Source organism: Polypterus senegalus, chromosome 4, assembly GCF_016835505.1.
Source record: "Polypterus senegalus isolate Bchr_013 chromosome 4, ASM1683550v1, whole genome shotgun sequence".
NCBI lineage: Eukaryota > Metazoa > Chordata > Cladistia > Polypteriformes > Polypteridae > Polypterus > Polypterus senegalus.
The window spans coordinates 92,191,756-92,218,453 of record NC_053157.1 but is presented as its reverse complement, the minus strand read 5'-3'; the positions used below and the strand labels follow the sequence as shown (position 1 = coordinate 92,218,453).

Genomic DNA, 26,698 nt, shown 5'->3' with positions numbered 1-26,698 from the left:
GTGGTTTCCATGCCCGGAGATACCACCTACCTTTTCCATTCTCTTTGTTACATATTGCACGGCCATATCAGGCTCACTCTTGATATCCGGAGGAACATTGTGTCTTATGTATTGAATGACTGGGACAGGTTCAAGATGTGGACTGATGAGGGTACAGGAGATAATTATACTACACAGGAGCACTAGAAGAGTGAAATGCTTAAGCCCTTCACCTATGGTTCTGCATGTGAGTTGATGGCTGCCGCTGAATTGTTCGGTTGTCGCTTTCAAGTGTACCGAAATGGCCAAATATTTTACATCTTTCGACAACCGCCAATGCCTCTTAAACATCTTAGATTCACAGGGGACGATTTCAGTAGTGGACACATTGATGTTTATGAATGTTTAAACTCTCAAAAGCTGGATGTGATTTTATCGATGAAACTGGTTGTGTGCTTACAACGCTTGACAGATGCCAAATGTCACTTCAACACAACAAATCCTGCAAATACTGTCGTAATTGAAACAAACCATGAAACTCAAACCGATTATGACAGCAGCAATCCAAGCTGTGAGATTTGAGACAAGATTATTGTTCACATGGCCAACTGTACGTTGGATGCTCAAGAGTAAGCTCAGCACACAGCTTGGTCATGTTACAGCCAGAGGGCCGAACTGACAACATGGTATACAAAGAGATCCTTAACAAATAATTATTGGGATATTTTCCCTCAGTTTAAAAAGGTTTCATTTTCTTCTTAATAAACATTTTAATGCAGTACTTCACCGCTGCGAAGCGCGGGTATTTTGCTAGTATTTTTATAAAACAAATATTATTTGCTCTACATGTTATGAAAACATAAAACAATATCTTTAGAAACTGAAATTCCAAAAAAAAGAAGGTAAAAGAAATGGCATATAGCATAATCAAAGGGGCTACCATCAGACCATGAAAGAAGCCAGTGCAGAGCCCAGAAAAGAAGACATGAAGAGACAGCCTTTACCCGCAAACACTTACAAAGTGCTTGCCTACTGCTAAAACCTTTTAGCCTGGGTGAGTAACTAAAGATGAGTCTCCAAGCTTGGATCAGCTCAAGACTTGCAAAAAGAGAATCAAGCCAATGTTGCCTCTGACCCTTGGTGATCGGTGCAAGGTGGATCTTGCAGAATGAATGCGAAGGCAGGCAGTGTACATTACAAAGGAAAATGTGAGAGTCAGGGAAAGCAGGTGGCAGTTTTGCTAAAAATAACACAACTACCAATGGGGGCTGTTATAATACCTACCCTTATTCTTCCTATGGTACAGCTATCTCCAATAAGTTAATAATAATAATTATTATCCAATAATTAAATCCCAGCCTTTGCACTTTGTGAATCCATGGTGAACAGACCAGGTTAAACATCAGCTTTAAGTGTAGTGAAGTTTAAAAGTCAAATAAATTTTGAAAAACAGAACAAAATGATTTATGTATTCACAAATTCTTAAAGTTAAAATTTTAAGTTTTAAAACGTACAAAGTATCAATCCTTACACTATGCAGAGGTCCTGTGCATTGTGAAAAACAGTCGAGTGACAGAAAGTTTAAAAAGATTTTCACTAGAGAACATAGTGATGGAAGCAGAGATTTTCCAAATCAAACTGTGACAGGAAAAAAGTGTCACAAGCCCATTATTTTACATGATATTTCAACTCTATTATCATAATACGAGACAGGCTAATGTTTTTAGTAGGAAGATGGAGATTTAAATAAAACTGGCACATTCTCACTAGTATTGTTGTCTGCTTATTTGAGAACAAAAACCTGTAAAATAACTGTACAACATAATAATAAGTAATAATTCAATGAAACCACGCAGAGTTGTTCACCAAGCCAAACATTAATTAAGCAAACATATTTCGATTGACTACACAAGCAAAAAAAAGTATTAGTTTAAAAATCACATTTGAAGGAAAATCACAGCAATGCCACAAGTAACATAATTGACAGAGTCATGCTATTAACGTTTTGTTTTCAAAAAGAAATCCAGGTCAAATTTCTAGCATTTATGCCCAACACAACTCACGGCATTCTGTACCGATTTGGTTTTATGTGTAAATTTACTTGTATTGCAAGCATACACATGATTTATAAAAGCGGCAGTAAACCACAGCCAGAGGCTTTATAAACTTCCCCAGGGTGGTGATGACAGATAAGTGAAGCATTGCCTGCCTCAAAAGATGCTTTCAAGCAAAAACATAAAAATAACAGGAGAAACATCAGGCACAAAGCAAGAAAGAACTTCAAGTCTGTGTTTAAAGACTCATTTAATTAGAAGTTTGCATACCGTACATAAAGGAGCAACATGAATGGTTACAGTCCAACAGATAACTTTATTATTATTTATGGCTTGGTAGATGTAGTATTAAACTATTACCACAAAATGAGATTGGCCATCACTTCAGAGATTTGACACTGGGAAAAAAAAGATTTTCTTGCAAGAACTTTGGGAATCATAAAATTGTCGTGCTCACAACCCTTTTGATTCTTCCTTCTTATGAAGACTAAATGTATCTTTTCTGCAGTTCTTAACAGTATTCAGTGAAACTATAAATTGGCACAAATGCAATAATGAATGCCTTGTTTGACTGTCTTATCAATTATACAATCATCCCAAGTTCCAAAAAAGATTCACACAAAGTTGAATGTAATTGTCAACTACTGTGCAGAAAGACTGTTTTTCTTCTTCTCATGCTATCCGAAAGGTCAAGTCTGCATCAAAGTATTTATGATTGTCAGTCCTCCCTAACAGAAGTCAATTGATGTGAAAAATTTCCAAAATATCAAATCAGATTACAATAGAAATATAATTAAAAAGCATGTTTCTCCATAGTCACTCTGTGCTGTGCACTGAAAATTCAATAAATATCATTTGTAATTTGTTTTAATGGATAAGAGATCTAGAAATATTTGCATCCATTTTCAGCTACCTATATTTAAAGGAGTGACTGAGGGCTTTGAAGAAGCAACTTGATCATTGTTCACCTCAAAACCATTAATTCGGATGCTCTTGATTCCTTAAGAAGATACCTTTAAGAGCACTATATTACAAGAAATGGATTTACTAACAATAAGTGTTCATTGAAGGCTTCAATATAGCAGATTCAGCAATTTCTAAATGAATAACACACAGAAAGTCTCAAATATAACACTATATTTAATAGTATGCCTGAAAACATTTTATGGAAGAGAGAATTTTTATGTTGGTATAAAGTATTTAATAATTTATCATGTACAGCAAAGAATATGATGGCACCACAGAGAACTTAGAGATTTTGTTCCATTCTCAGCTTGGGATGAGTGATCCTAAAGGAGTTTGTTATGGATTGGCAGAATCCAAGCTTAACACACTTACAGTCATGTGAAAACATTAGGACACCCTTTGAAAGCATGTGGTTTTGTAACATTTTTAATAAATGGTTATTTCATCTCCGTTTCAACAATACAGAGATTAAAGTAATCCAACTAAACAAAGAAAACTGAAGAAAAGTCTTTTCAAGATCTTCTGTAAATGTCATTCTACAAAAATGCCTATTCTAACTGAGGAAAAGATAGGACACCCTTGCCCCTAATAGCGAGTGTTACCTCCTTTGGCTGAAATAACTGCAGTGAGGCGGTTCTTGTAGCCATCTACCAGTCTTCGACATCGGTCTGAGGAAATTTTACCCCACTCCTCAATGCAGAACTTTTTCAGCTGTGAGATGTTTGAGGGTTTCTTGCACGCATACAGCCCTTTTCAAGTCACCCACAGCATCTCAATGGGATTCAAATCTGGACTTTGACTTGGCCATTCCAGGACTCTCCATTTCTTCTTTTTCAGCCAATCTTTGGTTGATTTACTAGTATGTTTTGGGTCATTGTCATGTTGCATGGTCCAGTTCGCTTCAGCTTTAATTTTCTAACTGATGGTCTCACATGTTCTTCAAGCACCTTCTGATACACAGTAGAATTCATCGTGGATTCTATGATGGTGAGCTGACCAGGTCCTGCTGCAGCAAAGCAGCCCCAAACCATGACACTTCCACCTCCATGCTTCACAGTTGGTATGAGGTTCTTTTCTTGGAATGCTGTGTTTGGTTTGGTTCTACATGTCCTCTGCTGTTGTGTCCAAATAATTCAATTTTGGACTCATCTGTCCAAAGAACATTATTCCAGAAGTCCTGGTCTTTGTCAACTTTATCTCTGGCAAATGTCAGTCTGGCCTCGATGTTTCTCTTGGAAAGCAAAGGTTTCCTCCTTGCACACCTCCCATGCAAGTTAAACTTGTACAGTCTCTTTCTGATTGTAGAGGCATGTACTTCTACATCAACAGTAGCCAGAGCCTGCTGTAGTTCTCGAGATGACACTTTAGGGTTTTGGAGACCTCTTTTAGCATCTTGCGGTCTGCTCTTGGGGTGAACTTGCTGGGGCGACCAGTCCTGGGCATGTTGGCAGTTGTTTTGAAAGCCCTCCACTTGTAGACTATCTTCCGGACAGTGGAATGGCTGATTTCAAAATCTTTTGAGATCTTTTAAATCCCTTCCCAGACTCATAGGCTGCTACAATCTTTTTCTGAAGTCCTCTGACAGCTCTTTTGTTCTCACCATGGTGCTCACTCTCACTTCAACAGTCAGGAGCACACCAAACTAAATGTCTGAGGTTTAAATAGGGCAAGCCTCATTCAACATGCAGAGTAACGATCTACTAATTATGTGCACCTGGTGTGATATACCTGTGTGAGATCTGAGCCAATTTAAGAGGGAATACATGTGAGGGTGTCCTATCTTTTTCCTCAGTTAGAATAGGCATTTTTGTAGAATGACATTTACAGAAGATCTTGAAAAGACTTTTCTTCAGTTTTCTTTGTTTAGTTGGATTACTTTAATCTCTCTGTATTGTTGAAACGGAGATGAAATAACCATTTATTAAAAATGTTACAAAAACCACATGCTTTCAAAGGGTGTCCTAATGTTTTCACATGACTGTATATTTATAAAGTTACTTAACAACTTATCATTCCTCAGTATTTCACATAGGGACTCGCTACGACTGGCTTGAGCAATTCACTCAAGATATACAGTACCATTGACACTAAAGGCTTACATACCTTGGCCGCTGGATGTAATCTAGACATTAGAAACTGACACACCTTGGAAATGTCACTTACCCAAAAAGTGTGTGACTCCTTTACCCAATTAGAGCAAATAATGCTGAAAATGAATAATGGTAGCAAATGTCATAAATGTTAAAGGGTGACTGTAAAGCTATAATAAAACTACATCCTTGTTTCAAAGTAAAAAAACTAACAACATCAGATCTGGGGGATCGGGTGGTGTTGTTGTATTCTGATCATGACTGAGATATTAAAAATGAAGAAAAAAAACGCTAACTTTTACAAGCACTACAAACTTACCCCGGCTGTCACAGACACAAATCAAATGCATGTTTTTATTGTATAATATTAACAATAAGAGCAGCTCACTACTCAAAAGGGTAAATTTGTGGGGGGAGCTGTTTTTGAATTTGCGACTTCTTGATTACAAGTCAGCAGTTTTTACCAATGCACCATGGAAGCTGTTGTATTATTCTTGTACCTTTTGTGAAAGTGTTTATTTGATATTTGGACTTCAGCCTTCATACGTTATACAGCTAATGTCTACATTTTATCATTTATTACTAAAACGTGAAAAACGCTTCTGTTTTAACAATGTGTTTACATAGGTTGTTGTAGACACAGAACACACATGAAATTATTTGCCCTATACAACTCTAGGTATCTCACTCCCAGATAATCAAGGCTTGAACTGGGAGAACTTCTTGCCCTTTCTGCAACGTAGGGGGGCATGGTATAGCAGGTTGCTTGCAGTTTGTGTTGATCAACACATTTACAAGACAAAAGACGTAATTACAGCCAAATTACAGGATAAATCTTGCGTGTACAGCAGTCTGTAGGTAAGTCCACAGATCTGCACACTGATATTTCTTTTTAATGTGCTTTGGATAAATGTTATTATGAATAGGGATTTTTTCTTTTTCACTTTTAATCAAAAGGCAGCAGGTTTTTTTTTATCAAAATACCATCTTGTTTACATCAATTACTTTTCTCTCTATCATGACCAGAGCTCATGTCACAGCAGAAGAAAAGTAGGTACTAAGTTCTTTGGGTGATGAATGGCTAAAAATATAATATATAAACTTCAGTCTACATATTATACACTTCATGTGTACATTTTGTCAATTATTGCTAAAATATGAAAAATGTTTCTTTTTTAATTATGTGTTTAACGATTCCTGACTTCATCCTACAATTTACACAAATCGTTGTAGACACGGAACACACATGAAATGTATGTATTCCAAATGACGATATATTATTTTACCCTATACAACTCCAGGCACCACACACACAGATAAGGAGCCTTGGCTTGAGCTGGGAGAGCTTTTTTGAATGAGATCAGCTCCGGCAGTTGGGGGAAGGAAAAGCAGGCTGCTTGCTGCTTGCGCTGATAGACAAATTTACAAAACAAAAGACGCTGATGAAGAGGTGCAGAATGATTTAAGGTGGGCCAGGATTATGAGTTTTTTAGTTACAAGTAATTATGGCAGGTATGACAAGCCCACTTCAATGGCTAAATTTCATTCAGTGGAAAGGCTAAGCAATAACAAGGTCTGATCACTTCTGTGTAGCAGCTTGAATACTACAGAAGAAAGGCAAGCATCCACATATGGTCAAAGCATAAACACACACATTATTCCACAAAATTCTAAATTATCTAGATTATTTGCAAACTTGTAAGAAAAAATATCAGCCATTGGCAAACTCAGAGGAGGAAAAGAGGAAGATGATGTGGTGCCTTGGGCAGGTTGTGGTAGCATCCTACTTAGACTTCAGTCCCCAGTATTTGCTGGCTAACCTGCAGTCCATTAAAAGCACTCTGGACAAATACCACTGATATATTGGCCCTCAAAGACACTTATTAGAGTGCATCATATTTTGCTTTATAGAAAAATTGCTGGGAAAAAATTCCTTTGGAAAAGGCCATTCATTCATAGGGCTTTTCAGTACAACTGCAGCAAGCCAGCCCCCAGTAAGGAATACAGGATAATGTGTGCTTCTTTATTATTGATTCCTTGTGCACTTATGAGCAAGCAGTTTCACAAATCTGTTCTCTATTGCTGAATTATCTGACAATAAAGTGTCAATCATTCTACTACAATAATCAAGACAAGTCAAGTTGGGAAGCATGCACTGGTATAGTGCATTGCCGCACCCACTACACCACCAAAGAACTCAGGATCCTGGTTGGCAACCCCCCAGGCAGACACACGGTCCAGTCCCACCCTCCAGAAATGACCCTCTATCTGCCGCAGCCAGGTGTTACATGGGTGACCCCTTTGCTTGGTCCAGCCACTCGGGTCCCCAACAATGAGGATCTTACGAGCTGTATCACCCTCGGGGAAACAAGCCATATGGCCATAGTGCCGTAACTGATGCTACCTCACAATGCAGGTAATGTGCCTCATTAGACCGCTCATTCAACACAAAGTCAAACCAATGATACCCAAGGATTTTCCGGAGAGACACAGTACCAAAGGAATCCAGCCTTCGTCTCAGGTCACTAGATTGCGTCCATGTCTCGCAAGCATATAGCAAGACAGGAAGCACCAGGACTCTAAAGACCTGGACCTTCATCCTTTTGCATAGATATCAGGAGCACCACACACCCCTTTCCAGCGACCTCATGACCCCCCATGCCCTTCCAATCTGTCTACTGACTGCATAGGAAAAGTCACCAGCGACATGAATGTCACTGCCAAGGTAAGAAAACCTCTCGACAAGGTCGACACTCTCTCCGGAAACAGACACACTGCTGATGGCTGTGCCCAAGAGGTCCTTAACACTAGAATTACCAGAGCCTACGAAAAAACTCGTATATCCGTCCCACCTTAAATCGCTTCTTAAAACCGTTCTCACCTCTCCGCCAGGGTCTTTTGTTAATCTAAATGTGCTGATAAAAGAAAAGCTGCAAGTAGCCGGCTATTCCATCCCCCCACCGACTTAGAACGTGCACAAACTTCTCCCAGCTCATGCCCTGACTGATTTTCTGGGAGTGAAGTGGAGGTTTAGAGTGGAAATAATAGATTGTTGTTTGGAACACACACATTTCATGTCTGTTCCATTTCTACAGTAATCTGTGTAAACACATTGTTAAAACAGAAACGTTTTTTATATTCTAGTAGTAGATGACAAAATGTAGGCATAAACTATATAATGTATGAAGCCTGAAGTCCAAATATCAAACCAATACTTTCACAGAAGATACAAATCTAACAAAACAATTGCGCTTTTATTCAAAAATATAACTGCAGAAACAAAAGGCCGCCTTAACAAGCGACACTGACACCTGTTTATTATGACTGCCTCCGTGGCGCAATAGAATCAGCTGCTGACTGGGAATCAAAAGGTCGCGAGTTCGATCCTGCACCACTCTGTTTTGAGAAGTAAACTGCTCTTAGTCTTACTATTTTAGAAAAAAAACATACATTTGATTTCAGTCTGTAACAGCCGGTGTAATTTATGATACTTGTAAAGGTTAGCTTTGTTTTTTTTTAGTCAGTTGAAAAAAAAACGGCTGAAATTTGGCAGGCCCATTCCTTACAGCTTACTTACAAAAGTTAAGCAGGTTTCATTTCGAAATTCTATGCATAACGGTCATAACGGTCAACAACGTCCGCCATATTGAACTTTCTTATTCATGGCCCCATCTTCATGAAATTTGATAGGCGGCTTCCTTGCGCTACCTGAAACCAATGTACATACTTATTTCGGTGGTATGACGCCACTGTCAGCCGCCATATTGAACTTTCCAACGTCACTAATTCTCCAACTTCCCGTGTAGGTAGAAGGCTGAAATTTTGTACTTATTTCGGTGGTATGATGCCACTGTCGGCCGCCATATTGAACTTTTAATGGAAACTGATATCCGTACTTATTTCGTTGGTATGACACCACTGTCGGCCGCCATATTGAACCTTCCAACGTCACTAATTCTCCAACTTCCCGTGTAGGTTGAGGGCTGAAATTTGGCAGGCTCATTCCTTACAGCTTACTTACAAAAGTTAAGCAGGTTTCATTTCGAAATTCTTCGCGTAATGGTCATAACGGTCAACAACATCCGCCATGTTGAACTTTCTTATTTATGGCCCCATCTTCTCGAAATTTGGTAGGCAGCTTCCCAGAACTAACCGAAACCAATCTACGTACTTGTTTCGGTGGTATGATGCCACTGTCGGCCGACATATTGAACTTTTCAACAGTCTTTGTTACTTATGGGCCCATCTTCAAGAAATTTGATGCACGGGTTCCCAACGCTAACTGAATCCTACTTACGTACATATATACGTCCATAGCCTGCACCTCCGTCACCATGTGAGGTGGCGTTGGGTCCCCCATCCCAACGTCTCCCACGTTGTTGGCTGCCTGCCTATATTAGGCCGTCCGTCGCTCCGGTCTCTACATTCCCTTCCTTGCTTCGCCACAGGATTCACGTCTCCCTACTGATAACTACAGCCTTTTTGTTTAATCCACGGCTTCTCTGCTGTTTTATTGTTTGTTTATTACAATTATAGTTATTGTGTAGGTATTTTAGACTTACTTTACATTGCTCAGGTACCCGTCCTTCCTACATTTACAATGTGTGTACCTGTTACAATGTACACACTTCTGTCTATGCTGTGGTTTCTATTATACACCTGAAAGAAAGAGACAACATATGTGAAAACATCATCGCACTAATGCAATATTATTTGAAAATGAACAGCGTCAGATCGGATGTGAATATATGCTGGAGCTGTTACTTAGAGTCAGATCAGAAGCTTATTCAGTGCATTATATAGTTTATGCCTACATTTTGTCAATTACTACTAAAATATGAAAAAGTTTCTGTTTTACAAATGTGTTTACACAGATTGCTGTAGAAGCGGAACACACATGAAATGCGTGTGTTCCAAATAACAATCTATTATTTCCACTCTAAAACTCTACTTCACTCCCAGATAATCAATCAAGGCATGAGGTTGGAGAAGTTCATGCACATTCTAAGTCAGTGAGGGGATGGAATAGCCAGCTGCTTGCAGCTTGTCTTTATCGGCACATTTAGAGGACAAAGGACGCTGGCGGAGAGGTGTGAACGGATTTAAGGTGGGCCGGATCTACCAGTTTTTTCGTAGGCTCTAGTAATTATAGTGTTAATCTACCCTCAGAGCCCTCGCAGTCGTCCTTCTCAGTTCCCAGTACAGACCAGAGTTGACATTGAGCAGTGCACTGTGACTGCTCTCAATGATATCCAGGGTGCCCTGTGACATGAAACACCTCCTTCTGGGAACACCAGTATCACCAACACAACCCTCAGCAACCTTTAGGGTCTTGTCACGGAAGGTCTCCCACATCACATTAGGATCGGCAGTTGCACCCAAATCTGCAAGTTCCTCCCACAAACTGCTTGCAAACTTGTTTAGAAACAGCCTGGTCTTGGAGTCTGGCCAAGTCCAAGCTCATTTTCCTAGTAGGTGGTAACCTACTGGACCTAAGCAGGATCCTAAGAGTAGCAACAACAAGTCTGTGGTCAGAATTCACAAACTGGGCACTTCTGTAGAACCTGCACTTTTGCAAAGGCCTCCAGCGTCTGCCCACGAGGATGTGATTGATCTCCTTCACCGCACCACCAGTATTAGAGTACCAAGTCCAATGATGCGGTTCTGGGCACTGGAACCAGGATCCAGCAATTCGCAGCCCCTGACCTTTTGCAAAGTCAAGGAACATGGAGTTACTTTCACCACGGTCACCAGACCAGACCACAATAATGTTGAAATTCAAATGACCATTCAATCTTTTATGATAAGTTTGTAAATCAAAATGAAAATGGAGACTCTATTAATGACTATGTCAGGTTCTGTATAAAACAGTAGATGCCTTCTTGGGCTCTTCATTTCTATTCTAACTATAGGCCCTAGATTAATAATGCTCTGTCTGAGCTTGAGAGAATGGACCACTGTATTCACATATGCCAACTTATAACACTAAAAAAGACCTTTAGAGGGCCATTAAAGTTAAGAAGCAACAGTATGGAAAAATACTGGTGAGGTATTTCAGTGGCAGTGATCCATGAAGCAATTTGGGAATAACTGCATGCAACAAGTGATTATGAAACATGACCAACTGATTTTTATACATTCTGTGGACAAGATTAACATCTTTTATGCTTGGTTTGAGACTTAAGGATCAAATCCAAAGGAGTAACTTTACAGTTAATAGAAGCTAAGAGGAGAAAAACTCTTAAACAGGTTAAAACCCACAAAGCAAACCCACATACCCTTAATGTAAACAAGATATGAATACAAAGGGAATAAAATATTAATCAAAATTGAACTACAAGGCAGGAACATTACTGTCTGGAAAAAAATAAACTGCTCTGCTATAAGATGAATTGTAGAGCATGCAAGCAAGAACAAAAATCTAACATACTGTACTATTGTATAAAAATCCAAAGTTCTGTCAAATATTGTACAGGAAAAAAACTAGCACTTCTAAACACTTCTATCGTATATTGCACAAAAATACACAAAAACTAAACCTATAATATTTTAAACAAGATACTAACTTCAAGTTCTGTCCAATATTGCACAAAGATATAATAAAAATAAAACTGTAATATTCTATTGAGGAAACTTTGAGATGTGTTACAGAAACACCAGTCTGTCCAAAGCATCTGGCTTCACAGCAGAATAGTTACCTGTTACAACATTTCCTCCAGTGCTGAAAGCCCACTCGGATGGGTTGCCTGAGGCAAAAATGCACAGATACTTTTTGGCAAGTTGACCCAATTTGGGGAAATGTACTTCTTCCACCACTCAAGTGGATTTACATCACTGTTCACCTCAGGTACCATCAAATGGCTCTTAATCTCTTTTTCAATGGCAGTGTGCTGAGACTCACCTTCTCTGAATTCCTAGGTTTTTTTGAAACAGCTGCGTAAACACATTTTTTTTTTTTTGCTCCGTCCCTTGTGTCATCACCTGCTCCAACATCTGTAGCCATAGGGCGAGCTGAAGCAGTTGAGGGATCTGGGGTAGGGATGTCTTCTTCCGTCACCATAGCCATGAGTTCTGTCGTAATTGCTTTGATATTTTCATTATTATTGTAGCAGTTTTTGTTAAAATGAAATGTTAATGTGTCATTACATCATTACAGTTCGTGGGCTTTGAACCAGGTTGAAACCTAAGTGTTAAACAGAAGGCAGCAGAAAGAAACTCATTCTAAAATGTGCAACAACTTAATATTTTGGAACTTACACATAATTTTATGAACGAATTAAAATCAGGAAAAAAATGAAGGAATACTTTGGCAGAAAGAGTAAATCTCCCAGCAGCTGCAAACAGAATGACATAGAGCAACCAACTCTGAGCCACCCACATCTAACTATGCATAAGCACAAAACATTACATGGGCAGATCTCAAATCCTAACCCCACCTTGGATGTGCACGCCCCTCGGAGCTCAGAACCTTGCTCCCTGAGCTCCATTTCCACCCCATATTGTGACCAGAAACATGAACCTACTCTCCCTGTGTGCTCTCTTTGCACACGTGCAGTAGTCTGACTTGTTAGGTTACATGGGATGGTGAATGTGTGGACTCTCAATGCGTGTTTTTGATTGTTTTGTTCAAAGTGAGTGACACTCTCAATAATTTCAACTCGCACATCATTTAAACAACATTTAACATATCATTGTAGACGATACATATGAATTCCGCTAGGAGGCACTAGCACCCTAGAAATACGTTTGTTTTGCAATTGCGGCAGCTTAAGTAACCCGAACCTAAATGGATATATTATAAAGAGGTGCTATCCCTCCCTTAGTGATACGGCGGTAAGAAATCACATAAGAGAAAATAACAGCTTTCTTTAATGACGGTTTACGCAGCATAACAGACAGGAAGCCCTTCAAAAGCAGAAACGAAAATGGCAGACTATACACAAGGTCTTGTCATGGCTTCCCGTCTGTTATATCTCGTAAAGAGTCATTAAAGAAAGCTAAGTTATTTTCTCTTATGTGATTTCTTACCGCCGTATCACTAAATCATCCATCCATCCTCTTCCGCTTATCCGGGGTCGGGTCGCGGGGGTAGCAGCTTAAGCAGAGAGGCCCAGACTTCCCTCTACCCGGCCACTTCTTCCAGCTCTTCCAGGAGAATCCCAAGGCGTTCCCAGGCCAGCCGGGAGACATAGCCCCACCAGCGTGACCTGGGTCTATTCCGGGGCCTCCTCCCGATTGGACGTGCCCGGAACACCACACCAGGGAGGCGTCCAGGAGGCATCCTGATCAGATGCCCAAGCCACCTCATCTGACTCCTCTCGATGCAGAGGAGCAGCGGCTCTACTCTGAGCCCCACCCGGATGACTGAGCTTTTCACCCTATCTTTAAGGAAAAGCCCAGATACCCTGCGAAGGAAACTCATTTCAGCCGCTTGTATTACAATCTCGTTCTTTCGGTCACTACCCATAGCTCATGACCATAGGTGAGGGTAGGAACGTAGATCGACTGGTAAATTGAGAGCTTTGCCTTACGGCTCAGCTCCCTTTTCACCATGACAGACTGATGCAGAGCCCGCATCACTGCAGATGCCGCACCGATCACTAAATCACCTCTCATTAAATCTCAAACCCAGCAGTGTCATCCACAGTAGGGTAGTGTTGTGATGTGATTTTGCATATAATATGATAAATGTTTTGTATGTCATTTATAATTTAGGCAAAGCAATGTAATTAAGTGTTACTTTGGTGAGAGGCATTCGTGTTTGCCCCCCTTTTACAACTAAGTCTCTTTGAATTTTATGATAGAGTTGGGGGAGGATGAGTATTTCTCTGCTAAAGTCTTTCAACCCCTGCAAGGAAACCAGGATGTTTAACATATGGTTTGGGGGCATGTGTTAAGATCTTCTATTTCCCCCATTGGTCTGAGGTATGGCTGTTTGGAATTGGCTTGTCTCAGAGGCCTTTAAGTACCATGACATCCTATTGGCTGTAGGGGTTGGACAGAAAACCCATAAATTTGCTTGCTCAACCACATTCTCTCTCTCTTACTAATCAGATGAAGAAGACCATGACACCATGAACTGAAGACAACACAATGAAGAGCACAGCTTCACCCATATTGAACAGGCTTGAGGCCTATTCTGAAGAAAGCTGAGCACCAATGATGCCTTAACTAGAGACATTTTAAGTAACTACAAGTCTGTGTGCCAACTGAAACTACACATCACCATTTAATCAGGTTGTATGGTTGCCAATATTCAAATGTACTTTGCATTTTGTTATTATTTATGAATATTATCAGTAATACATTATTTTGTGTGTAACTTAACTCCTGCATATCTTTTTACTACATCCAATTGCCTGAAGTTATAGATATACAATGGTGTGAAAAACTATTTGCCCCCTTCCTGATTTCTATTTCTTTTGCAGGTTTGTCACACAAAATGTTTCTGATCATCAAACACATTTAACTATTAGTCAAATATAACACAAGTAAACACAAAATGCAGTTTTTAAATGATGGTTTTTATTATTTAGGGAGAAAAAAAATCCAAACCTACATGGCCCTGTGTGAAAAAGTAATTGCCCCCTGAACCTAATAACTGGTTGGGCCACCCTTAGCAGCAATAACTGCAATCAAGCGTTTGCGATAACTTGCAATGAGTCTTTTACAGCGCTCTGGAGGAATTTTGGCCCACTCATCTTTGCAGAATTGTTGTAATTCAGCTTTATTTGAGGGTATTCTAGCATCCACTGCCTTTTAAAGGTCATGCCATAGCATCTCAATTGGATTCAGGCCAGGATTTTGACTAGGCCACTCAAGAGTCTTCATTTTGTTTTTCTTCAGCCATTCAGAGGTGGATTTGCTGGTGTGTTTTGGGTCATTGTCCTGTTGCAGCACCCAAGATCGCTTCAGCTTGAGTTGACGAACAGATGGCCGGATATTCTCCTTCAGGATTTTTTGGTAGACAGTAGAATTCATGGTTCCATCTATCACAGCAAGCCTTTTAGGTCCTGAAGCAGCAAAACAACCCCAGACCATCACACTACCACCACCATATTTTACTGTTGGTATGATGTTCTTTTTCTGAAATGCTGTGTTCCTTTTATGCCAGATGTAACAGGACATTTGCCTTCCAGAAAGTTCAACTTTTGTCTCATCAGTCCACAAGGTATTTTCCCAAAAGTCTTGGCAATCATTCAGATGTTTCTTAGCAAAATTGAGACAAGCCCTAATGTTCTTTTTGCTTAACAGTGCGTCTTGGAAATCTGCAATGCAGGCCGTTTTTGCCCAGTCTCTTTCTTATGGTGGAGTCATGAACACTGACCCTAATTGAGGCAAGTGAGGCCTGCAGTTCTTTAGACGTTGTCCTGGGGTCTTTTGTGACCTCTCAGATGAGTCGTCTCTGCGCTCTTGGGGTAATTTTAGTCGGCCGGCCACTCCTGGGAAGGTTCACCACTGTTCCATGTTTTTGCCATTTGTGGATAATGGCTCTCACTGTGGTTCGCTGGAGTCCCAAAGCTTTAGAAATCTATATATATATAGGAGAGTTGGGATCCGAGAGACTGTGTTTGTGCGTTTGTGAAGGGATTGAGAGTTAAGGCGGGTGGGGGAGTCACGTGATCATCTCCCCTCCCATTCACGTCATTTCATTCACTTCATTTCGCTCCGAGCTGCGCTCCACAGCTGACGCGGTCTTGCCGTTCTTTTTCCTTAGTGTTTAGTCCTTTCAACAACAACAACATTTATTTATATAGCACATTTTCATACAAAAAAATGTAGCTCAAAGTGCTTTCACCTTTACTAATTTACTGTTTAATACACGCGGTACTTACACAGTCACTCATAAAAGGGGAGAAGACTCGGTGCAAGAAATGGGTATTGAAACTACCTTGGAAGACATGCAATCAATGAAGCCATTAAACGGATCTCAAGAGAGGTCTTCTAGGTTGGAAAAAAGCGCTTGGCTGCCAAAACCAGGCAATTAAACGAATCTCAACAAGAAACGACTTCTACGTTAGGAAAAAAATGATTCGCTGCCAAAATCAGGCGGTTAAACGAATCTATAGAAGACAGGATTTCTAGATTGGGAAAAGGACGATTAGCTGCCAAAACCAGGCGGTTAAAAGAATCGGAAAAGCGACTGGACGTCTAGATTGGAAAACCACGATCCGCTGCCGAAACTAGCCGGTTAAACGTGCAGTGAAGCGCGCCAGGTCTGCTAGTGGCTTTATAAACTTTTACCAGACTGATAGATCTCAATTACTTCTGTTCTCTTTTGTTCTTGAATTTCTTTGGATCTTGGCATGATGTCTAGCTTTTGAGGTGCTTTTGGTCTACTTCTCTGTGTCAGGCAGCTCCTATTTAAGTGATTTCTTGATTGAAACAGGTGTGGCAGTAATCAGGCCTGGGGGTGGCTATGGAAATTGAACTCAGGTGTGATACACCACAGTTAGGTTATTTTTAACAAGGGGACAATTACTTTTTCACACAGGGCCATGTAGGTTTGGATTTTTTTTCTCCCTAAATAATAAAAAACATCATTTAAAAACTGCATTTTGTGTTTACTTGTGTTTTATTTGACTAATAGTTAAATGTGTTTGATGATCAGAAACATTTTGTGTGACAAACATGCAAAAGAATAAGAAATCAGGAAGGGGGCAAATAGTTTTTCACACCACTGTAGAAGGGAAGGTGGGCATAAGTTATATACAATAATACCTTATAAACAGTGGTAAGTCTGTGAGATTAGGCATTGTAAGGCTACATATTAATAATACAATAGGGCAAAGTGATTGCTCTACCAAGATAAAAACAGTTATGTTAAAAAAACCACATCATGATGCACCCTGTTTAGCAGGGTTTTAGATCCCACCCCAGAGCTCTTTAGCATCCTCAAGAACAGCACCCTCTGCTGTGCCCTAGTGTGGGTGACACTGCTGGGGTTGAGATTTAATGAGAGGTGATTTAGTGATACGGCGGTAAGAAATCACATAAGAGAAAATAACTTAGCTTTCTTTAATGACTGTTTACGAGGCATAACAGACAGGCTTTTACATCTCAGAGACGGCTTCTTTTCACAGATGAGTGACATTAACATTACATGCATTTTTGCTTTGTTTCATTTTTGATGCAATTTTATATTTTCTTGTCTTTGTACTGTTGTTCTCCTTACTTTATATTTTTTTGGTGTTTCACTTCCTCCATTAACACCTCCCAACATTTACTATATGTTAATGTAGGAATAGCGTCCTGTGGCTCAAGAATCTTTGTTGTTTTCCAAGAATACTTTTTCTCCAGCTTTTATAATGCAGTCATGTGGCAACTTACAAATCCATTTGTATCCAAATCCAATCCATCCGTATGTTAGGTTACAACTTTTACACTGCAACTTAGGCTCTGTTGATCTGGTGTGGGACACCAGTACACATATTTATCTGTCAGTTCAGAGTAGCATAAATCAATATTTGAGTCTCTGTGGCCTTTTTTCAGGGTGCCACACCCCACTTTTGAACCACCTCTGTGGTGCTCCTGAAACACCAGAGGGAAATCGGCAATTGTTCATGTGTCAGTGCTGTATGGCAAACAATCGATACTTCATGGGGACACCCCCACGCCTTTCGTACACTTGTTAGTATTCTACAGTGTTTGTTATATCACAGGGAAAACTCGTTCATTTGTTGGTGCTTCACAGGGAAAGCTCATATAGTATAGTGAGACTGTGGAAATGGGTCATAAAAAGAATGTGCTAGCTCAACTATAATTCACACATGCTCATCAGTTAAAAAAATAAAATAAAGGTAAACTGGTTGTTAAATACGAACAGCCTCAACTCGGTTGGATGTAAATTGGTGCATGACTCTATTGTTACTATATGTCAGCGAGAGTCGCATTATAGTACTTTCCTCTAGTTCCATTTTAACTTAAACTTTAAATAGTTTAGTAGGTTATTACATTATAAACATATGAAAGGGATGACATGTTCTAGTAGATACAGTATTTATAAGATTTGCTGCTCAATGTATAAATACTCTGGTATAGGACAACCTATATTTCCTGCATCTTCTAAATTTTCCATAATTTGACAGTTCCCAACATTCTGCTTGATATTAGCTTAAACATATTGTTGCTTTACTTTGCCAAGATAATAAATTCCCTTACTGCTTTTCGCCATCTTCAGCTGAAAGAGCTGTCGCCCAACATAGCCAAGCTCAAGTCGCTTATTTCATAGCAATTACTACATTTAGCAAGAGAAGTTTATGGTATTGACAAGTAAAGTAATGCTCTTAATTAGTGACATTCAGAATTCTCATTTAATTATTGACAAAATCCTCATTTAAATATTGACAAATAAATAACAGCACATAATTACCATTTTGCCTTGGATGGTGTCATTACGACTACAAACAACAAAAATAAAAATGGCTATTAAACCCTTGTGCACTAAGGGTTTTTGGCATTATTGTGCTTAAATTACACACCCAAAAATAAATGTCTTTTACACTGCTTATGCAGTAAAGGAGTTGTAAATGGCTAAAAAAATTAGTACAACATTGTAAAATTTGAAAAGACTGTATAGTAAATGCAAACCTTTATTTCCTCCAGTATTAACTACATAAAATATAAAGAATTTGGTACTTTAGGGATTTCTCTATATAAAATTGGATTTACAATAAATAACCAATACATTTTATGATGCACAACACTGGAATCTATTTTCTTGAATGTCCCATTCTGTCAACTATCACTGTACAAAGTTGTGATGTCATACGCCACAGCATTGCAAAGTTATACTGCTTGGCCCAAGATGCCCCTCTGTTTGGAAACATTTAGTTACTTGCACCTAAACAATCTTTCAAAATAAGTATCTCGCTGTAGCAGTTTCAAAATTATTTTTAATGTCAGTCCTTAAAACATTTTCCATTTACCATTATACACAGCAAAACCTTGAATTTTTTTACAATAGGTTAGTATTTTTGTGCTGCACTTCCCACATCTTCACCTGCCTTCTGTTGCAGTTGCTTCACAGAAGTTCAGTGTGTTTTTTATTTTTCTTGTTGTTGATGCTTTTTTTTTTTTTTTGCAAGTGTGGAATAAACTGCACGATTAAAAACAGCATTACATTTTTGTCTCTCTCACATACTCATGCTCATGACACAGTGACATGAGCAGCATGACACAAAGACATTCGATCGAAGAGGGGTTTCTCACATGAAACTTCAAGAGGCACAAGTACAGTGTAACAGTACTAACAAATACACTATGAAACACTGCCTGAACTGTAAGTTGAAATTGAAGGAGCACTACTTAGTATACTAATATAGGAAGAACATGAAGTATATAGAGTCCAGGTAAGGTAATTGAACCCACGATGCTTGAACTGTAAATTTGCATGCTGCAACACTTTAAAGTTACACTAAAATCAGCACTTAAAAATCAAGCACAGCATCAACTCCTTCATCAAATACATCATTTTCAGAACAGTCAAAACTGTGATCATAACCTGAATCCAACTTTGTTTGTGTAACGGATGAGCAACAATGAGCAGTCACACAAGAAATGCATTTCCAGATTTTTTTATGTACAGCTGTGACATGTAATATAAATGACTAATCATAGACAACTAAAAATCATTAGAATGTGCTGAAGCTCAGCTATCCCATGGCAATTTTATAAAAGCAGAATCACTCAGTTGGGTATGTAAAAAATATCATTATTGCTTTTCAAAACTTGTGGGTTAACTGCAACATACACAAACAACACTGAAATATGGCAATGTCCCACCAGTATAAGTTGTTAAAATAATCTTGTTCTGTAGTGGACTATGCACTTGACCTTTTGGAACTACAAAAATCAATGTACAGCTTATGAAAGGTGCAGTGATAACATTCCAAATAAATTTAACAATTTTTGCACCAAAAAATGCAATATATCAGCTGCCAAAAACTTCTATTTTATACTAACCCTTTCTGGTGGCTAACAGTCTTATAAAAATGAAAGGAGAACTATGTGACAACTGTTTCTCACTAAGAACATTAACTACCCAAGTTACAAGCTTAAAATGGTACAGAAGCTGGTAATTTACAAGTCTTGCTTCCAATGGAACTTGTATCAGAGTGGGAAACTTGATTCAAGTGTTCAGTGATCATTAATATTGTATGACCCGATTCACATTAAACAGAAAGCCAGCAGGCAGACAGGCAGACACACAGGGTTATAAAGGAAGAAATAGGGGAGGTCGATATCAATCAAAATTGAATCCCTGTGGTTTCAGCCCTACCTGAGAGCTAGGATCTTTGCTTCTTTGAGCTGACAGGAAGGCAACTGCCATAAAATATTCAGGCCACTCCAGGTAGTCTTCTCGCTTTCTACAAGGAGCTTCAGCTTCAGGCCTAGAAAATATAAGCCACTAGTTTACCAATGACAGAATTTTTCAGTCTGCTTCACAAGATGAAACAGAATTTATTTTTCAATAGTACCTTCTAAGAAAATGCACCTGAAAGTACTTGTAGTTCATATGAAAAATTGAAAATGGAAATACTATTTCTTTTCATTAAAGAAATCACCGTAACTCCATGAATATTTACATCAATGCTTTAAAACAATTACACCTAAAACCTTAAAACAACTTCCAATATATGCAGGCTTTACAGACAAAAAAAGAAAAAATAAATGCGAAAAACTGTGAGACACCAACAGTTGAACTTCAGTGTTACGTATTGGAAAACAATGCATCTATAAACCAAATAACTATCAAAAAGACTTAGGAACATATTTTATACATGCATATCATTTTTAAGAGTAAAACAACACACAAATCTCACATGGAACATGGCAATTCTGTATTCCAAGAATAGCTCTGGAGTAACACAACAAATATAGTATACAGAAATGTACACCGGTATTTACACAGTACTTATGATACATCCAATTAACGCTCAGCATTATAACCAAGGCCCACTGTCATAGGAAATGTCCTGGGTGAGGCAGATAACACGACTCTATACACTACATATACCGTGTTTACCCAAAAATAAGACTGGGTCTTATGTCAATTGTTGCTCCAAAAGGTGCACTAGGGCTTATTTTCAGGGGATATCTTATATTTATTCATGTACAACAACATCCATCCATCCAAATACAGTCATTTCATCTTCTTCTGGAATATCGCCATAACTCTCCACATTCAGACCTTGAATTCCAGCATGCATTTCTTGATGCTCCAGCTGCTTTTAGGATCATCCAGGATCAATGTGTGTGCTTCAATGTTTGATGAATGGTTCAATATGGTGAAGCAAAATGCCAACATACAAATGTGTAGTTATTTTTCTTTGATATTCCCCAAAGTAATGACACAATATATTTTAAAAGTCTCATATACCATCTTCTGTGCCATCTAGTATTTTGCACCTTCAAAATACCAACAGAATGTATGGCGACGTATTTGAGCCACAAAGAAAAAAAATAAGGGCATAACGAAAATGTCTATTTTGTGATTAAAGCGGAAATTTCAGCATTAAACTCGAAATTTTTAATGACCTGACAGCAGCAGCAAGTAGCATTAGATCGCCATACAAAAACATTAAATTTATAATATTCCAGCTCTCTGCACATTTAGAATTCTTAGATTTATACTTGATATCACTTTCATGATGAAATGCATTAAAATATGTATGTTATATTTTACAGATTAATCATTAACTTTGTTAAAATAATGAATACTGTTAATAGTTACACATATGGGGTGGCACAGTGGCAGAGCGGTGTACATGTTCTCCTAGTGGGTTTCCACAGTGTGCTCAGTTTTCCATCCAAACACATGAAGGTTTGGGGATTTGATAAAACTACAATGAAGTTAGTTTATGTGTGAGCTTGTGTTCACCTTGCGATGAGCTGATGCCCCATCCAGGGATTTTGTTTCTGTCTGGCACCAATGCTTGCTGAAATGGGCGCATCTCCTAAATGATGGATGTAATCATTAACTCTTTCAGGGCGGATGTCAACTTTTGTCGAAATTCAGGGGTAGAGGACGGTAATCGGCTTTAAACTGTGACAAAACTTGCCGTTATGTTTTAGTTCAACTCTCTTTAAAGTTAACTTTGTTGATTTGGCCGAGATTTCTTGCTCGTGCATGAGTAGCAAAGAGCACACAACCCCTCACATAGCATCGACATCTGATGAGAGACCAAAGCAAATGCGCAAAGCAAAATACTCTATGGATGACGTTTTGTGTATCGAATCGCTGAGTCAGACTCTGAGTTGTTGCATTTTGATGTAAATGATCTGGTGATCGAAAACAAAAGTGAAGGGACCAGCATCAGCTGATCTTGTTGCTGAACATGTCCGTGTGGCTAATGCACCTACACCAACGTTCACCCGGGAGGACAGCCTCTTACGATGAATAGCCAGATTTTGTCCCACTGTGACCACTACTGCTGCGCGAAGACAGTCAACCAGCTGGCCCATCACGTATTCCTGCTAGTCACTGAGCTGCTGGCAGAGTTCCCGAGCAGGCGCCGACCCCAGCCGCAACATGCAGCAAAAGACGTTTTATATGGATTTCTGTGTGAAACTATTACTTTGTCTGCTTTTCAGAAAACTGGAAAAAATATTCAGCCCTCAAAGAGTTAAACATCCTTTTCAGCGATATTGTGGCGAGGTGTCCTCCGAATTTAATGGATGTTTCAGGCACACATGTCACATCACGTGAAGTTTAAACCTGGTCTTTGGCACCTTACTTTTCAGCTGACAATCTTGAGTACGGCTTGTTTTTGGGGTAGGGCTTATATTACAGAGCAGCCTGAAAACCATGCTAGGGCTTACTTTCAGAGCAGGTCTTATTTTTAGGGAAACACATGTTTTTTATTTATATATATATATATATATATATATATATATATATATATATACACACATATACATACATACATACATACATACATACATATATATATAAATACATACATACACACATACATATATATACTAGCAAAATACCCGCGCTTCGCAGCGGCAAAGTACTGCCTTAAAATTTTTATTAAGATGAAAAGTAAACCTTTTTAAACTGAGGGAAAATATACCAATAGTTATTTGTTAAGGATCTCTTTGTAAGCCACGTTGTCAGTTCAGCCCTACAGTTGTAATATGATCAAGCTGTGCGCTGAGCTTACTCATGAGCATGCAACGTACAGATGGCCATGTGAAAAGCAATCTTGCCTCAAATCTCACAGCTTGGATTGCTGCTGTCATAATCGGTTTGAGTTTCATGGTTTGTTTCAATTACGTTAGTATTTGCAGGACTTATTGTGTTGAAGTGACATTCGGAATCTGTCAAGCGTTGTAAGCATACAACCGGTTTCATCGATAACTTCGCATCCAGCTTTTGAGAGTTTAAACATTCATAAACATCAAAGTGTCCACTACTCAAATCGTTACCTGTGAATCTAAGATGTTTAAGAGGCATTGGCGGTTGTCCAAAGGTGTAAAATATTTGGCCATTTTGGTACACTTGAAAGCGACAACTGAACAATTCGGCGGCAGCCATCAACTCACATACAGAACCATAGGTGAAGGGCTTAAGCATTTCACTCTTATAGTGCTCCTGTTTAGTATAATTACCTCCTGTACCGTCATCAGTCCACAACTTGAACCTGTCCCAGTCATTCAATACAAAAGACACAATGTTCCTCCGGATATCAAGAGTGAGGCTGATATGGCCATGCAATATGTAACACAGAGAATGGAAAAGGCAGGCGCCATCTCCAGGCATGGAAACCACTCGGTAAGTGACAGTTCTTTGATCGATGGTGATGACCTCGATAGACATGTTAATGGGGGTACGGTTGGAACGATAAAGGAAATGGGTACCTGAACAATGTAAACTAAGTCTAAAATACCTATACAATAACTATAATCGTAATAAACGAACAATAAAACAGCGGAGAAGCAGTGGATTAAATAAAAAGGCTGCAGTTATCAGCAGGGACGTGTGAATACCGCGGCGAAGCAAGGAAGGGAATGAAGAGATCGAAGCAACGGACAGCCTAATATAGGCAGGCAGCCAACAACGTGGGAGGCATGGGGATGGGGGACCCAACGCCGCCTCACATGTCGACCGAGCTGCAGGCTATGGACGTATACACTGTGTGCACAATTATTAGGCAAGTGAGTATTTTGACCATATCATCATTTTTAATGCGTATATTCCAACTCCAAGCTGTATTAACTTGAATGCTTATTGGATTTAAGCATGTCAGGTGATGTGTATTTGTGTAATGAGGGAGGGTGTGGCCTAAGGAGATCAACACCCTATATCAAGGTGTGCAGAATTATTAGGCAGCTAGTTTTCCTCAGGCAAAATGGGCCAAAAAAGAGATTTAACTGACTCTGAAAAGTCAAAAATTGTAAAAAGTCTTTCAGAGGGATGCAGCACTTTTGGAATTGCTAAGATATTGGTGTGTGATCACAGAACCATCAAACATTTTGTTGCAAATAGTCAACAGGGTCGCAAGAAACGTGTTGAGAACAAGAGACGCAAATTAGCTGCCAAAGATTTGAGAAGAATCAAACGTGAAGCTACCAGGAACCCATTATCCTCCAGTACTTTCATATTCCAGAGCTGCAACCTACCTGGATTGCCCAGAAGTACAAGGTGTTCAGTGCTCAAAGACATGGCCAAGGTAAGGAGGGCTGAAACCCAACCACCACTGAACAAGAAACATAAGTTGAAACGTCAAAACTGGGCCAAGAAATATCTGAAGACAGATTTTTTTCAAAGGTTTTATGGACCGATGAGATGAGAGTGACTCTTGATGGACCAGATGGATGGACCTGTGGATCAGTAATGGGCACAGAGCTCCACTCCAACGTGGAGGTGGGGTACTGGTATGAGCTGGTATTTTTAAAGATGAGCTAGTTGGACCTTTTTGCATTGAAGATGAACTCAAAATCAACTCCCAAACCTACTGCCAGTTTTTCGAAGACACTTTCTTCAAACAGTGATACAGGAAAAGACCATGATTTTTATGCAGGCCAATGCTCCATCACTTGCATCGAAGTTCTCCACTGCGTGGCCAGCCAGTAAAGGCCTTAAAGATGAAGGAATAATGACATGGCCCCCCTTCCTCATCTGACCTAAACCCAATCGAGAACTTGTGGGCACTTCTTAAACGCTAGATTTACGGGGGAGAAAAACAATACACCTCTCTGAAGAGTGTCTGGGAGGCTGTAGTCACTGCTCCACAAAAAGCTGATCGTCAACAGATCAAGAAACTGACAGACTCCATGAATGGAATGGCTTATGACTGTTATTGGAAAGAAGGGTGGCTATATTGGTCATTCATTGATTGATTTATTTTTTTTGAAATGTCAGAGATGTTTATTTGTAAATTTTGAGGTGTTTGTTTATTATTCTCACTATAACAGATGAAAATAAACAAGTGAGATGGGAAAATTTTCATTTTTCCTTTAGTTGCATAATAAATCTGCACACTAATAGTTGCCTAATAATTGTGCACACATATGTATTTCCCTGATCCCCTGTTGTGAAACATTCAGGTTTCAGATTTATTAACATTTTGGATTGACTGATAGCACTGTGTTTGTTCCATATTAAAATTAATCCTCAAAAATACAACTTGCCTAATAATTCTACACTCCCTGTATATGTACGTAAGTAGAATTCAGTTAGCGTTGGAAACACCCGTACCAAATTTCTTCAAGATGGGCCCATAGGTAACAAACACCGTTGGAAAGTTCAATATGTCGGCCGACAGTGGCGTCATACCACCGAAATAAGTATGTACATCAGTTTCCGTTAGCGCAGGGAAGCCGCCTACCAAATTTTGTGAAGATGGGGCCATAAATAAGAAAGTTTAACATGGCGGACGTTGTCGACCGTTATGCGTAGAATTTCAAAATGAAATACTTAACTTTTGTAAGTAACCTGTAAGGAATGAGCCTGCCAAATTTCGAATTAGTGATGAGTGAGTCAGTCAGTGAGGGCTTTGCCTTTTATTAGTGTATATATATATATATATATATGGTTGAAATAGTTTAGTGTGTCTGTCTCTCTCGTGCATGCACCTGTGTGTGTCTCTCTCTCTCTGCACACTTCACCAGAAGACACACACGGACACCTGGACGCACACAGGGGTTTTATTAAAGAGGATATATATATATATATACTAGCAGAATACCCGTGCTTCGCAGCAGAGTAGTTTGTTAAAGAAGTTATGAAAAAGAAAAGCAAACATTTTAAAAATAACGTAAGATGATTGTTAATGTAATTGTTTTGTCATTGATATGAGTGTTGTTGTCATATCTATCTATTTATATATATATATATATATATATATATATATATATATATATATATATATATATATATAGCAAAATACCTGCATTGGCAGCGAGAAGTAAAAAGAAAAGGAAACATTTTAATAATAACGTAACATGATTGACAATGTAATTGTTTTGTCATTGTCATGAGTGTTGCTGGCATATATATATATATATATATATATATATATATATACACACACACACACACACAGACACATATATAAACATATATATACATATATATACACATATATATATAAATATATA

The 26,698-nt window shown here is 39.0% G+C and overlaps 1 protein-coding gene across 1 annotated transcript in view; it reads right to left on the bottom strand.

Moving 5' to 3' along the window:
* Positions 1 to 26,698, bottom strand: part of dctd (dCMP deaminase) — a 300,948-nt gene that overhangs the window by 257,157 nt on the left and 17,093 nt on the right. Inside the window, exon 2 of the mRNA XM_039751047.1 lies at positions 20,370 to 20,481. Coding sequence (XP_039606981.1) covers positions 20,370 to 20,481 — 112 coding nt within the window. The remainder of the gene's footprint in view (positions 1 to 20,369; positions 20,482 to 26,698) is intronic.